This window comes from Balaenoptera borealis (assembly GCF_965194805.1).
Source record: "Balaenoptera borealis genome assembly, chromosome: 16".
Taxonomy (NCBI): Eukaryota; Metazoa; Chordata; class Mammalia; order Artiodactyla; family Balaenopteridae; genus Balaenoptera; species Balaenoptera borealis.
In genome coordinates, this window is record NC_138872.1 from 68,091,661 (window position 1) to 68,107,916 (window position 16,256).

At 47.8% G+C, this 16,256-nt stretch overlaps 1 protein-coding gene and 1 pseudogene across 4 annotated transcripts in view; both read right to left on the reverse strand.

Moving 5' to 3' along the window:
* GGA2 (golgi associated, gamma adaptin ear containing, ARF binding protein 2) overlaps nt 1–16,256 on the reverse strand; it is a 31,552-nt gene that overhangs the window by 13,733 nt on the left and 1,563 nt on the right. Inside the window, exons 2-9 of one of the 3 annotated variants that reach the window (XM_082362463.1) lie at nt 9,972–10,025; nt 8,833–8,917; nt 7,950–8,025; nt 6,968–7,066; nt 4,161–4,284; nt 2,825–2,928; nt 1,264–1,344; nt 582–719 (exon numbers count right to left, since the gene is read on the reverse strand). In XM_082362463.1, the coding sequence (XP_082218589.1) occupies nt 582–719; nt 1,264–1,344; nt 2,825–2,928; nt 4,161–4,284; nt 6,968–7,066; nt 7,950–8,025; nt 8,833–8,917; nt 9,972–10,025 (761 nt within the window). The remainder of the gene's footprint in view (nt 1–581; nt 720–1,263; nt 1,345–2,824; nt 2,929–4,160; nt 4,285–6,967; nt 7,067–7,949; nt 8,026–8,832; nt 8,918–9,971; nt 10,026–16,256) is intronic. The other 2 variants (XM_082362465.1, XM_082362464.1) reach the window with 2 other exon arrangements.
* LOC309614366 (transcription and mRNA export factor ENY2 pseudogene) lies at nt 14,454–15,065 on the reverse strand (annotated as a pseudogene). The gene has a single exon. The product of its transcript is annotated as a transcription and mRNA export factor ENY2 pseudogene (transcript).

Consider the following 16,256-nt stretch of genomic DNA (forward strand, 5'->3'; position numbering starts at 1 on the left):
GGGTGGGAGGGAGACGCAAGAGGGAGGGGATATGGGGATATGTATACATGTAGCTGACTCCCTTTGTTATACAGCAGAAACTAACACACCATTGTAAAGCAATTATACTCCGATAAAAATGTTAAAAATGGTAATAATAATAATGAACACTGCTTTGCAATCAAAAAAAAAAAAAAGACTCCACACTCCCAAAGCAGAGGCCATGGGTTTGATCCCCGGTCAGGGAACTGAGACCCCACATGCCAAGCGGTGCAGCCAAAAAAAAAAAAAAAAAAACGAATGGGTCTCAAATAATTACGCCAAGGGGGAGAAGAGAAGCCAGACCAAAAAAAAAAGTGTAATACTGTATCATTCCATTTATATAAGAGTCTAGGAAATATATACTAATCAGAACAGGAAACGAATCAGCGGTTGCCTGGGGATGGGCAGAGAGGCAGGAACAGAAGGGAAGGGAATGAGGAAGTTAGGGGCGGGTGAGGGACATAAATTTTGATCGTATGATGACTTCCTGAAATACATGTGTATTCCTAGTAGGTCGGTGACACTCAGGCCCACCTGCAATTTAGTTTTACAAAGAGCACCTGCAAGGCGGCCTGGTCTGGCGGGGCCTGCCCTGGCCTGCGGTACACGCTCAGCATCTCCTGCAGCACCTTCACGTGGCTCCGTACCTCCTCCACAGCGCTCACTCTCTTGGACACCTTTTCTGATTTTTCTTGTTCCTTTTGGGAGAAAGAGGATGAAGTGAGGGAGCAGAAGCTCTGGAGAAAGGCTGAACAAGCGCCGGGAAAGGGGCGCTGCACTGTGGAGAGCTCAGGGAAGCCACCAAAACACGGAGTGGATGGAGTGTTCACTCAGCGGGTAGAGAAGATGCTCAAGGCCCGGAATTCCTGGGACAGACAATGCAGTTTGGGGAGCTGGGACTACTCCTTTGTACCACCAGCCTTACTCCCTCTGGAAAAGAAATTCCCAAACCTGGATTCTATCCACACCAATACCGGTCACTGGGACAGAAACTGGTGTCTGTGAAATGCTTTGAGTTCCTGGACAGAAGTACTTGAGAAACACACAGCAGTTTCTGCTTCCAGTCACCACCTCGCTGCCCTTCAGGGAGCCCACAGCTGTTCCCCGGTTCAGGGCTAGGCGGCCATCCCTTCTCCCAGACAACTGTGTACCCACACCCTCCCTCAAGCACACACACACACATACACACCGCCCAGCCCCTGTCAAATGCTGGCTCTGCGGAACCCCCTGGAAAACGCCCACCTCCTTGACCAAATTCTTGATCAGCCGGTTTGCAGCCTGAAGATCCTCAGGATGGCTGCTCTTCAGAAGCCTTGTCAGAAGCTGAAGAGGGAACAAGACTAGGTGAAACCAATTCCCTCCATGTCAAACGGCCCAGACTCACAGCACCAGCAATAGCAGAATCAGCACTAATAACAGCTCGCACATTTTATACGCATTACCTTACCAAATGCTCACAACGACACCATAAGGTAAGGATTATGACCATCCCCACAGACCACTGGTTTTTCCATGGGGTAGGGAGGTGCATGTCCCCAGGGAACCTCTGGCAAAGTCCGCAGACATTTGCGGTCATCACAACTGGGGGTACCCCTGGCATCTAGCGGGTAAAGGGATACTGTACACACTCTACCCTTCAGTGCCTAACGACCTCCAACAAGAAAGTTAACTGGCCCAAAATGTCAACAGTGCCAAGGCTGTCTTGGACCGCATACTCTGATGTGACAGACCCTGCGATCTTGTCCACCTTATTCCCAATAGGTACAGGAGTCACTCACTCTTTGTTGGATGGATGGCAGGACAGATGCAGATACTGAGTGCCAGAGAGTCTAAGCAGCTGACGCAAGACTACCTTTCTCAGAAGTCCATGCCACACCTCCTCCCCTGCTCCTCCCACCCCCTGCAACGCGGAAGCACCCGCAGGAGAGGAGCCAGAGGGAAAGCCGCCCAGAACCCAGCACAGCCCTGCTCATTCTGCCCACAGTGAGCACCTAGATCCAAGGGAAGAGTACAGCTGACAGCTGCAGTTGGAAGGCAGAGGGTACCAGAAGAGGCCCGTCCTCGGACTGGAGTCTTCCTGGTTCTACACTCACCAGACCTTGTGAGGGACCAAGAACACTCATGACCAAAAGCACTGCCACCTTTCAGGGGCACCCTGGAGTTATCCCTGGGTCTTGACCTAGGTTTGGACCACCTTGCTTTTCCCTTCCCTCTCCTTACTGATGTCTGAGGAGCAACAATTCTGGGGGACAGTAATGGAAGGAAAATGGGTGAGATCACGCTTACTGACACTAAAAATATCTGAGCCAACATACAACCAATTCTTTACTCCCCACTCTCCTCTCCCGACACCACACTCTGGATATGACCAACCACCCATATTACCCACTAGGGTTATCTTTTCGTACCTTCTTTCCCTCAGGAACACTGAACAGATAAAGTGAAAGACATAAAGAACAGGACACTTATCATTTGGCCTATCCACAAAGAAAACATCCAGACCTTAAGCTACCTCTCTCTGCTCCACAGGGAACTCAAAACCCACCTCCCCACACTCTCCCACACTTTGGTTCGGGATCAGGGGACATTGCAGGAGAGTCCCTAAAAGAAGGGATCTGTGGTGCTGTGATGAATTGGGAGATTGGGATTGATATATATACACTAATATGTATAAAATGGACAACAAATAAGAACCTGCTGTATAAAAAGATAAATAAAATAAAATTCAAAAATTCAAAAAAAAAAAAGAAGGGGTCTGGTCAGACTCCAGGTAGGCCACCAAGGTCAGGGAGAAGCTCCTTACCTTTGACTTTTCTTCATCAGCATCAAAGATGGAGCTCTTGGGCCAGGGAGAAGGTGGGGGCAAGATTTTATCCACTGGTAGTTTAGGGTCTTGCTTTATGATTCCTAAAACATGCAACTCATGAATATACGGATATAGGTACCCGTTGACTTCAGCAGGATCCAGTATAAAGTCCAGAAACCCCTGGTTCCTGATGTCCCACCAGGAAAACACTGTCAACGACCTTACAGAGATACACCCAGGGTATGATCAAGGCTCTACATCCTCCCTTGGGAGAATCCATGGAACCAGCACAAAGTTGGGGAGGTCAGAGCCAACTAAATTAGAGCAGAACCGGACCGTAAGGCTAGTGGTCAATGGGCCTTACACTATACAAATACTGATCATTTTATGCAGGTATACAACCTCCCAGAGCCCAGAACTTAGTGTAGAATCCCTAATACTCCTAAAAATGTTAAGTGAGTGCATGCGACAGGGAGAAAAATAGTCCATCCTGAATCCAAGTTCCTCCCACAGAGCCCAAGAGAAAAGGAACATGGACTCCCAGCTTCTACGCAGGACACACTCTGGGGCTCACAACATGAGAGGAATAAGCTCATTCTCCAGAGGCCTCACAAAAAGAGAATGGGAAAGGCCTGATGGCCCACTGAAATCCTTCTCTCCCGACAGAAAAGCCTTACACTGCTGGGGGAAGGACACCAAACCTGTTGTCCTCAGAACAGTGGTGAAAACCTACTGCAGCTGGAAAAAAAAGAAAAGAAAAGCCTGTGCCCCTGGGGGAGGGGCAGCAACGTGTCCCAGCCCAGACCCGAGTCGGGATGGGACAGGATCACAAACAGGTCCCACCAAGACCAGGGACACATGCCTGCCTGAGACTGAGGCTTACTCACAGCAGAACCAGCACCACCACCACCAGGCTCTGGGCACTGAGGAACAAGTAGTAAGGGTCTACTGTCAGGAAAGGCGATGGAATAAGACCCCCTCTGAAGTGTAGAGCAAGAGGAAGACCCAAAGCTGAGAGTAGAGCAGACACTGAGAGAAACTCTCTAGCCAATCAGCCTCCACCCTAAACACAAGCTAACACTAGAGGAATCTGAAACCTGGTATAGTGAGGGTAACTACAGCAACAACCATCTCAAACCCAGCTCAACTCCTGTCAACCAGAAGGAAAGGTCTGCCCATTTCCAGGGATCAAAATTACTGTGTCAGCCTCTACTGTTGTATCTACTGGACACAAGATATCCAGCTTTCACCCCAAACTGACAAAGCGTACAAAAAAGCAAGAAGGAACAACTACTGTGAAAAGGGAATGCAACATAAGTAATGGTAGTGAGACCTTGCTTCTTCAGCATCTGGTAAGCATCTCGGATCTTGATGTCTTCTGGAAACCAGACTGTCCAACTGAAGAGTATTTCAATGACTCTTCCTTTAACTTTTTCTGTGGTCCAGGAGCCTAGGTACTGAAAAAGGAAAGGGAATTACAGAGCTGGAAGGGACTTAGTGAGACAGGAAGGAAGGCGGCAGGACATAACCTTTAGAGAACGACACAGCTGTTGAGGATATGACATAAACTGGTTAGAACCGATTAGGCCCAAGATGGCAGAAGATTTGACTTCCAGTAGACCCTGAGCTTCAGTATACGCTCATTGTAATACATTAGCTAAACGACACACCCACAGGTGCCATGACCATTCAGAGGCTGACCATAAAAGGTCAGAAAGTGAGTGGTGGCCCAATTCCTGGAAATCTCTGCCCCTTCCCCAAAATAGCTGGAATAATCCTCCCACTCGTTAGCCTATGAAATCACCCAACCCATAAAAACTAACCACCCCATATTTCAGGACTGCTCTCACCTTTTGAGACAGTCTACCTTTGGAATGTATATCTCTCTAAATAAATCTGTTTTCCCACTTAGTTCTCGGGGCAGAGCCGCCTTGCCTGTGCGCTTGTATCCCTCACAGGCGTCCTATATTAATAAATCTACTTCTTGCCTATGACTTTGCCTCTTGCTGAACTCCTTCTGTGCTGAGACATAATGAACCTGAGCTTCAGTAAGTCCTGACACCAGGTGATTGATTTCAATTAAAAGACAGTGGGTTTGGGACTTCCCTGGTGGCGCAGTGGTTAAGAATCCGTCTGCCAATGCAGGGGACACGGGTTCGAGCCCTGGTCCGGGAGGATCCCACGTGCCGTGGAGCAACTAAGCCCGTGCGCCACAACTACTGAGCCTGTGCTCTGGAGCCCACAAGCCACAATTACTGAACCCACATGCCACAACTACTGGAGCCCGCACGCCTAGTGCCCGTGCTCTACAACAGGAGAAGCCACCGCAATGAGAAGACCACGCACCGCAACCAAGAGTAGCCCCCGCTCGCCACAACTAGAGAAAGCCGGTGCACAACAACGAAGACCCGATGCAGCTGAAAATAAATAAACTAATTAATTAATAATAATGATTAAAAAAAAAAAAAGACAGTGGGTTTGAGTCCCAGCCCGCGGGTTCAAGTCCCAATCTGAGTTTTGGCTGGGTTCAAATCCCATCCTAGTTGTGCAGTTTCATTAGTAGATTGCCCAATCCACACTATCACTAAAGAGATGGCTGCTGAGGCCCAGAGAAGTGAGCTGCCCAAGGCTGGTAGAGAGCTGAGGCACAGCTAGAAGACAAATTATCTGGCTCCCATTTCCAGGGCTCTTTCTGGGCTTCAAAGAATCAACCTATAAAGCCACTAAAATTAAATCCTACTATATATTGGCCTCTAGGTTAGAGCCACTGGGGACACTCATTATTTGACTGTGGCAAGTCTAGAATAAAAATGTATTTGGAATGAAAATAAGGTAAAGTGAAAGGAATTGCTGAAACTCAAATGTTTTGAATCATTATAAAAGATCCTCTTAAAATTAAAGGATTATGGAAATTAAAAAAAAAAATTTATATATATATATATAAAAATATATATATATATATATTTGACCCTTGTCCTCAGTTCCTCCTGGCACAGAATTTCAAAGACCCTTGGAATTTCCTAAGTGACAGGAACGTCTTTTGTTATTTACAATGAGCCCCATGGACCATACCTGAGTTTCTGCTAAACACTCCTGGTGGGCACCTAGTTTCAAGGGAGGGATTGACCATGGGATTAGAGGGTTGGAACTTTCAGCCCTATCCTGACCTCCCCAAGAGGAGAGGGAGGCTGGAGACTGAGTTCAATAACATGGCCCGTGATTAAATCAATCATGCCCAGATAATTCCAGATAAAAACTCCGAAACAACCAGGTCCAGAGAGCCTTCTGGTTGAACACATGGATGTGCTGGGAGGGTGGTATGCTCGGGTTCCACGGGAGAGGGCATGGAAGCTCTGCTCCCCCTTCACCCCCAAGACCTTGGCCTATGTATCTCTTGCATTTATATTCTTTACAGTAAAAGAATATTAGTAAGTATAGTGCTTTCCTGTGTTCTGTGAATCTTTCTAGTGAATTATGGAACCTGGCAGAGGGGGTCAGAGGAACCTCTGAACTTGTAGTTGGTCGGGCAGAAGTGCAAGTAGCTTGGACATCCCCGAGACTTATGACTGGTGTCTGAAGTAGGTGTAGTCTAGGTAGGACTGAGCTCTTAACCTGTAGGGTCTGTCCCAACTTTGAGTACTTATTTTCAGAAATGAATTAAATCACGGGACACCCAGTTGGTATCAGAATTGTTGGGAAGCAGCAAAGGAAGGTTCCACCAATGTTAGTTACCAGAGAATGGTGTCGCTAAGACAGGTACCAGGAGGAAAGCTACAGAAGACAAGGAAAGAAGGAAACTTAGAGCTACACCCGGCATGTCTTGCTGTCTCTACCAGGAAACCTGTGCCCACCAGCTAGGCCCCTCTGTGCTCGCCCCTCTAGGCCACCTGTCTACAAGGCCATTTTTAAAGGGAGAATTTGAAAATGCTAACAATCAAAGGGCGGAGATCAGCTGATGACCATGACCATCATCCTACACCTTGGAGAGGAAAGCTTTCACCTCTCAGCTCTCACAAACCTGGGACAGGCTGGCAGGTTCTATCCATGAGCAGGTCTGCCTCTGGACCAAGAAGGGTGACAGGCATTTGAAAGCTGGGGGGCATGCAGAACAGCGAGCAAAGCCAAGCCCAGGGTACTCACCTTTGGGGACAACACTTTGATGAGCTCGTTCAGGAAGCGGAACTTGGCCACCTCATTGTGGAACTTCTCCCCACAGTGGTTCACACACACCTCCAGCACCTGCGCAGACACAGGACCCCCATGAGAAGGGGAAACCATTGGCTCCAGGGCTCATTTAAACCTGGTAAGTATTTGCTGAAATCACGGCTCAAGACTGAGGACACTAAAGTTTGGGAGAAAGGGTGACACTTTCAGATTAAGAAAAAAAAGCGCCTGTTTGCTCTTGTTGTAACTGACAGGTTTGTGCCCAGGAAACAGCTCAGTGTGGTACCCTGAGGTCAGCCCACCTTTTAAGAAGACCCTTTGGGCAGGTGAAACCAGTCAGAGAATCACTTCCTTCTTTCTCCTTAGAGGCAGAAATTGGACATGGAATACCCAAGAACTGTTAAACTACGGGTTACCTGCTGGCACTCAAGTGACAAATTGGGCACGTAAATGTTTTCTTTGGTCCACAATCTTGCTTAACATTTCAAATCAGTCAACAATATTGAAAAATTCAGAGAATTCATATATTTAAACATCCAGATTTCCAGTTTCTCTTAAACAGGAAGTTCTAGCAACATTGGGCCCAAACTCACGCCTGGCAACAGCCAGCGGGTCCTGCACTGTAGCCGCCCTCTTTAGACTGGGCATGGGCTCTCCAGTTCTTTGGTCCCCACCCAGCAGCTCATTCACTTATGTTACCATTCTGGCCCTGTGGGACTTGACCTTGCCAGCCCTGGTCTAAAAAGGGCAAAAAGAAATAAAGCCTTCCTTTCCTTCTCGCAAAGCGGGCTCAATACTACTCTCCAGAAGCAGATCTAGGATGGGGCAATCTGAGCCCAGAACTCCCTCCAGCCTGCTTTCTCAAGGCCAGTGAAGGTGAACCTCTCAGAGTCTCTTCCCCACGGAAATGCTAGCCTCAGGACAGGAGAGCTTAGGCTAAGGGGCAAGCCGAACTCACCGTTAAGGCATAAAGAGCTTCTTTCTCTTGTGGAGACTGGATCTTGTGGGCCAGTAGCCAAGGTGCATGGGTTGAGCTAAGGGAAAACAAGACACCTGGACTCTGGGCGGAGAGGAACACACCAGCCTGGCTGAGCATACCTGGTAAAGTCCCCTCTCCTCCAGGAGCTCGGGTCCCAGAGCAGAGGTGGGATGTGACTGCACACGGCCGGGCATGAGCCCCTGAAGGAGGCCGACTCCCACCCACCCTCCTCATAGCTACACTTCCAGGGCACACCATCCTCTCCCCAGTCAACCCACCCCTACAACTTCCAGACCTGTGAGTAACTTGGTCGTGAGCAGCACAGACCTTGTCTGTCATATGACAACTGCTCAGTTAACACTAGAGCAGAAAATGTGATCAAACTTCTTGCTCGTTTCTAAATGAATATTCAGCAACATGGAGATAAAACATCCGGATGACTCACTCATTTCTTAAATTCCTATCCAGATACTTTAGAAACCAAATTCAACAAAATCTTACCCCTTTTTCCCCTGCTTTTTCTTAAGAGAGACTGCATTTAAATTATGGAGAACACACTGATCTTTCACATTGCTACGTACCCTAGCTACATTCTATCCCTAACATTCAGAGATGTCCTCAGGAGTAGTGTTTCATAACACTATTTAAAATTTTTTAAGTAACTGCCAGTTACAAACTGACTATTTGTTTTTTAGAAAACCACATGAATTTGCTATTTCTAGAAAAATAATGTACTCAGTAGATCATAGAGGGAGAAAAAAAGGAAACAACAATCTATGCTACGTAAAACAATCCTGAGAAACAAAGGCATGCACAGTCTGAGGTGCCCCCAAAGTCAAGCATGTGTGTGAAGTCACCTTACCCATTGGGATCAGTGTTCACTTGGTCACAGAAATTCTGGATAGCTGACCAATCCTGTTCTGACATGCTTGGGTCTGTGGCTTTATCTGTCAAGGAAATAAAAAATAAAATTAAAGTATAATAAAGAGAAACATACATCTCTCCACACCACTAGCCCCCCAAATATGACAACAGCCAAGGACCATGCCATCACCTCTAGGGGATCAGACCCAGTGAGCAGACAGCTGAAAGGGACAGGGGCCTGGACTGATCATCACCGGCAGGCAGTGTCTGGCCCATGATACGGCCTCAGTGACCGTTTGCTGACTGAATGAACCACTAAACTGGTTAACAAGCTACTGTCCTGAAAGGGGCTCCATTCCCAGTGCAGGGGATGGCCTATGTGCACCTTCTTCATGCCCGTGTCAGGACTCCCCCACTTTGGCCCTGTAATGAGGACGGGCTTGGGCCAGCATCTGGGCATGGGCCAGAACCTGTAAGCTTCTTAGCCATGTGACAGGAAGACTAGAACATACAATGAAGCCCTGAGCGGCTCCCACCATATCCTCAAAGTAACAGGCCCAAATCTGAGCCTCCATTTACTGAAATCTCCTGACCATCCTATGTAAGAAGCTTCTCCACATGTCAGTGGCTTATCCAGTCTGACAAGAGGACCTCCTTGCCTTCACTCCTCAAAATGCTATTTCTCTCTGCTACCACACACATGCCCAAGGAACCCAGATCTAGTCACACTAGCGTCTCCCCCATTGGAACATTCATATTTGGATGAAATCTGAGGACACGGAGCATGAAGAGCACCAGGGCACAGCCAGGAGCAGGAGATACCTGGAGAAAGAGGGATTATCAGAAGGCCTAATGTTGAGACCCTGCTCCACTGAAGGGAGGGGCAATCCTTGACTTCCTGGAATGAGGGGTTGTGTGTATCTTTCCTGGCGCTTGATGGTAGCAGCTTCTTCCTCTCCTCCCACTGCTGCTGCCTAGAATCCCCGGCCAGCAACCCAACAAGGATGCCCATTCCACATGCCCCGCCCCCAGACTGAACCAGGCCACATTCTCACAAAGGAGTTGCTGAGACTGTCTTCGTCCTGCCCTTTCATAACATTTCCCTTACTCCCCACTGTCCAGCCTGTCCTGGCCTACCTGGCTCTCCAGTGAAATATCTCACTGGTCCTGACGGAGAAGCTCTTTCAAGCTCTGCAAATAAGTAATTCTTATGGTCATATCTCTGACACTATTCCTCTTGCCTGAACGTCCACTTCTCTCCTCTCAAAATCCTATCCATTCTTCAAGGCCACTCTGAATTTCCGTCTCCTCCCAAAAGCCTCCTCCCACTGCTCCAGCCCCTACTAATTCTCCTCCCTTCTGATCACTTAAGACTACACAGTCAACCAGAGTTTAACTTTTCCAGACAGCAGTCACATTTATGTCACACAGAAGTCACGTGCCCCACAGCTCAACAATGAGATTCAGAGGACATCTTCCCACCCACCAACTCCATCCTAAGTGAAAAAAGACAACAAAGGAGAGCAAAGGAATTAGATGATCAATTCCCATATGCCCCTCACCTTTTTCCTCCTCAAAGCTCTTTCCCTATGTTCCATCTCTCAAAATGCTGTTCACCTTTCGAGTCCCAATTCAAATGCCACTTCATAAAGACTTTCTTAATCTTTCTATATCTCCCACCCCCACAAAACAGAAGCCATCCCTTCCTTCTCAGAAGGCCCACATCTTACCTGCTCTTTCAGGATGGGGATCTCCAGCTCCATCCCTTATTAGTTACATGTCCTTGGGCTCTCTGAGCCTCAGTTTCCTCAACTATAAAATAAGGAAAATAGTACCCTCCTCATGGGATAGCCATGAGATTTTTAAAAGATAGTGTCTAAAGTACTCAGTATAGCGGCAAACATTAAGTAATCAATAAAAGATAGCTTAAAAAAATAAATAAATAAATAAAAGATAGCTAATCTTATAATAGTCTCTGCCTTTTACTTTAGTATGTACACATGACTTATTACACTTAAACTTCAAAAGTTTATTCAAAACGAAGGCAGAGGGACTTCCCTGGTGGTCCAGTGGGTAAGACTCCATGCTCCCAATGCAGGGGGCCCGGGTTCGATCCCTGGTCGGGGAACTAGATCCCGCATGCATGCCACAACTAAGAAGTCTGCATGCCGCAACTAAAGATCCCACATGCCGCAATGAAGATCCCGCATGCCGCAACTAAGACACAGCAGAGCCTAAATAAAAAAATAAATATTTTTTAAAAAAGTTGGTAGCAACATATTCAGTAAATGTTAAAAAAAAAAACAAAACACGAAGGCAGAAGCCATATGTTTCCTATAGTGCTTAGCACAATGCCTTACCCATAGGCACAAAATAATTACTCATGAAATAAACTTAAGGCAGTGATTTCCAGAGAATCTGATTAAGGACATCTGACTCATCTAAGATAATTCTTTACCCTTTAAGCTTCATTAAGTTTCACTTCACTACAAGGTCAAGCTTGACACCTAAAAGGCATTCAGACCTCAACACTTGACTCTACGCCCTAGTGACAGAGAAGAGCAGGCAGGACCCCAATTCACCACGCAGAATCCAGCTCTCTCCCTCCTCCCCTACTGCCAGGTCACCAGTTTTTCCAAAGAAAGGAAGGAAAAAACCTCTGTAAGGTTAAATAATGTTCTAAACCCTTAACCAAGGCAAAGCAGCAAAAAGATCTATAAAGTGCAAGTTATTTTATTTGCTATATCTTATATGATAAGGATTCCCTCAAGGTTTTTCATAGCTCCCAAATAATAGCAATAATAGTAATAGCTGCCCTCCCACCCCACTTTGTTTTTGCTGTGGGTCAGACAAGATGCTGAGTGTTTTCCAAGCATCCCTTTCCTGTAAACCTCAGGACAACTGAAGTTGGTACTACTACCTCACCACTGAAGAAACCTGCCCAGCCACAAAGCTAGAAAATGAAAAAAATTCAATCCCAGGTCTGCCTGATTCCAGGGCCCAAATGTTTCTCAGGGTTAAGTCTTCAGTTCCTTGGCAAAGGCAGGGCCTCTTTTGGGAACTAGCTTCTTTGACTTTCTTACCACTAAGTTATTATCTCCCTAAGGCAGGAAGAAGGTCTGTCTCATTCACCTTCCCATCTCCAACACCTAGAATAGTCATCAGCGTGGATATCTACTAATGAATGAATGATTCATCTTTTACTATGCAGAGTCTGGCCAGCTGGCTGCACATATTGCTGACACCAGGAGATGGCTATTCCAGTTCTGAAATAACTGGATCTCTGAACACCTAATTCCATCCTGCCAAGCTATTTCAGTGGCTTTGAGCAGCTCTAGAGAAAATGACCCCCAGAGGACCAGTAGCTCGGTCTGATCAGCCCAGAGCAACCCTCCGGGTCTGTTTGACTCCAATTTGCCCCAAGGAGTGGCTAGGAGCCAGACAGGGCCTGGTCAGGTAGAAACTCAAAAAAACTTTACTCTGGGACTTCCCTGGTGGCACAGTGGTTAAGGCTCCACGCTCCCAATGCAGGGGGCCCAGGTTCCATCCCTGGTCAGGGAACTAGATCCCACATGCATGCTGCAGCTAAGAAGTCCGCATGTTGCAACAAAGTTCCCGCATGCTACAATGAAGATCCCGCGTGCTACAACTAAGGAGCCAGTGAGCTGCAACTAAGACCCAGTGCAACCAAATAAAATTAATTAATTAATTTTTTTTTAAAAAACAACCCTACTTTGCTTCACCTATCACCGCCCCATCAAGAATGGCTATCACGGGCTTCCCTGGTGGCGCAGTGGTTAAGAATCCACCTGCCAATGCAGGAGACACAGGTTCGAGCCCTGCTCCAGTAAGATCCCACATGCCGCGGAGAAACTAAGCTCGTGCGCCACAACTACTGAAGCCCGCACACCCTAGAGTCCATGCTCTGCAACAAGAGAAGTCACCGCAATGAGAAGCCTGCACACCGCAATGACGAGTAGCCCCCGTTCGTCGCAACTAGAGAAAGCCCACGTGCTGCAACGAAGACCCAGTGCAGCCAAAAATAAATAAATAAATAAAATAAAATAAAATAAAAGCATTTATCTCATCACAAATGCCTTTATCACTAAAAAGAATGGCTATCCTGGGCACCAAGGTGGTTTATTTAGCTGGCACTCGGGCAGGACAAATATAGGACTACTGCCATATATTTGCTTAATAAAAGCAACGTCTGTATGCATTTCAAGTCTGCTACAGCAGGGGTCCCCAACCTCCGGGTGGACCTTACTGGGCCTCAGCCTGTAAGGAACCGGGCCGCAGAGCAGGAGGTGAGCAGCGGGCTGGCGAGCAAAGCCTCATCTGCCGCTCCCCCATCGCTGGCATTACCTCCTGAAGCACCTGCCCACCCCCAGCCCCTCTTTACTCCCCCGTCCGTAGAAGAATTTTCTTCCACGAAACCAGTCCCTGGTGCCAAAAAGGTTGGGGACCGCTGTGCTACAGGGTGAGCGGTATTAAGAAAACAGCTGAGGGGGACTTCCCTGGAGGTCCAGTGGTTAAGACTCCGCACTTCCACCGCAGGGGGCGTGAGTTCGATCCCTGGTCGGGGAACTAAGATCCTGCATGCCATGCAGTTCAGCACGGTGCCTCCACCCCCCAAAATTTTTTTTTAAAAAGAAAGAAAAATTTAAAAAACAAAAAAAAAAGAAGGAAAGAAAACAGCTGAGCCTTCCACCTGTGAATGAAATGATTCATCTTTTTTTTGGCCATGCTGTGGGTTTGTGGGATCTTAGTTCCCCGACCAGGGATCGAACCCTGGCCACGGCAGTGAAAGCACTGAGTCCTAACCCCGGGACCATCAGGGAATTCCCTGAAATGGTTCATCTAACAGTGACTAATTCAAAAGTCAAATCATCTCACATCAGCTGCCATCCAACCACCAGGGTCATGACCCTGGCACTAGAGCAGCCTGTGCTACTAAGGGGAGCCCTGAGGCTGTGGGGAGCGCTCACCTTAAGAATACTCAGAACTCAACCCCGTAGCAGTGCGCACTGCATGGGGGAATCCTATAGGGGGTACACATCGACCCCTACATCCAGCAATCATTCAATTAAGCACACGCTGAAAGCCCAAGCAAGACCCGCCACAGGAATGACCTATGCTTGGGCTCCAAGATAACCCTTGAGAAGCTGGGAGAGTATAAATAGAGCCACTCCCATCCCCAAAGGAGGCATAAAAGCAAGGCTAGGAGACAGGATTTTTCACCTGGGAGTAGGTCCGAGTGGAAGAAGAGAGATTTACTGAGCAGCCTGCCTTAGCTTTACTTAAGCTACTGACTCCTTGGCAGCACTACCAGAGCTAGAGACCAAGAGGCCCCAGGGCTGCTGTTAATAGCACAAGACTCCCAGCAACCCGAAGTGTCCACTAACAAGGAACTGGTTAAACAGAGTATAGCACCCCACGGAATGGGGCACACAAGGCGTTTCATTAACAAGAATGAGGCAGCTCTAAATGCAGTCATGTGGAACAATGCCCAAAATAAACTAAGTGGGGTAAGAAAAGCTGCAAAATGCCCAGAAGCTGCTACTTGTTTTTGTGTTTTTTTTTCATTCATGAGACGTTTATTAAAATAACACATTCAGGGGAAAAATATCAATACAATTGTATACATCATTACTGAAAACTGTATACCATCATACAAAAAAGGATTTTATTTTGGGAAATCGATTCCTAATTTATGGCAAATTTTACTTTCAGAAATAAAACCACAAAACAACACAATCTAATTCAATCTTAAAGGCCGGCATGCTGAGCAAGGAATGTTCTTATTCTTCGTAGGAGCTCCTTCTTTACACTGTCAGGTACCAGGGCTCTGCCTTTTGGTGTGACTTCAGCTACCAAGTCATCAACACTAACGTGTTCTAGTCCTTTTTCTTTAATTACCTCTTTACAGTGTGCCTTCAACTGATCCTTCCAGCCACATTCAATTAATTTAGCTCTCAGCAACTCTCTGAGGCGTTCTCTTTCTCCAGTTTCTATCAACTTTTGGTTAATTGCTGCTCTCATCTGCGCATCTTTGTTCATCTTGCTAACCACACTCTTCAGCTGCCTGGACCTAGACCCTCAGCAGCTTGGGCATCTAAGCACACAGAAAGCTAGCATACCTGCTACTTGTATTTTTAAAGCATGAACTTCTGCGGAAACAGCTTCCTAGGTCTGATGCTCCTCTTCTTTTTTGGTAACGCAACATGAGTTAGTTTTCTGCCACTCCCAACTAAGAAGGCTGATGATAATAATAGCCACTATCCTGAGTGCGTCACACGTACTAACTCCTCCCATCCTCACAGCCCCGAGACGGACATGGTATTACATTCCCATCTTAGGGACACAGCTGCCCTGCCTGCTGTGGTAAGACCTGACAGTGAGCTGAGCTCGGGGGTCCTCAGACCCCCCTAGAGTGATTTCCTCCTCCATCCAGTCCAGACTCACGGTGCTTTCCTTCAACGACACTCCTGTCCTTGCCCCACCACCAGCCCCTCTACCCCTTGTCCTCCCACGTACCACCTCCACTGTGCCCCAGTCCCCAGAAGTCTGGTTTACACAGTTCACTTTCTCTGCCCTACGGAGGGGCGGGGGCGGGGAGGTGCAAATCGCACAACCACGAAGACTACAAGATACATTTCTGAAGTCCACTCCACACTCCAGAGCCCAAACTCAGAGGATCTCCGGTGGGGAGGGGAGAGGTGAGCCTGCCCCTCCCTGCCAGGGCACATCTGGTAATGTCTGGAGGCATTTTTGGTTGTCGAGACTGGGGAGTGGGTGTGTGCTATTGGTACAGGTTCTAGCCCTACCCGAACAACTGGAAGATCTCACAACTTTGGGACCACACTGGCTGGCCTAAAACAGCGGGAGCTTCCGGACCCCCTCCTTGAGCAGCCACAGTTCCCTTTCTCTCCCCCACCTGTGTGGGCCGCTAGCTGGCCTCTAACTCAGCCCACTTGACTTTTGCAACTCCACTGCCTCCTAGTCAACCACCTTCTGTCCCCACCATTTAACACTAAGGTAGCTCAGTAACCTTTTAGTCGCCAAATTCGAAGTTCCCCCTCCTCCTTCCTCCTCCTACTCTATCTCTCAGCAGCAAAACCACCTACCAACTACATCCACCTGCAGCTCCCCACCATCCAAGCTTCCCCCTCCACGCCCAGCCTGTAGGCTCCGCCTTCTGTCTCCAGGCTGCTTTTCCCGCCTGCTTCTTCCATGTTGAGATTCTCCATGCTCCATCTGCAAACCTCTGCTCTTCCTAATGGTCACAGCCTCCCTGGACAAGCTCACTGCCAGTGAACTGAAGGTCCCAAGTTGACCTCCAGCTCTTTTACCCTCTCTGGAGCCAACCAACTGCCCAGAGAGCTTCTCTTTGTGCCACAAGCACCTCAAACTCCACAAGTC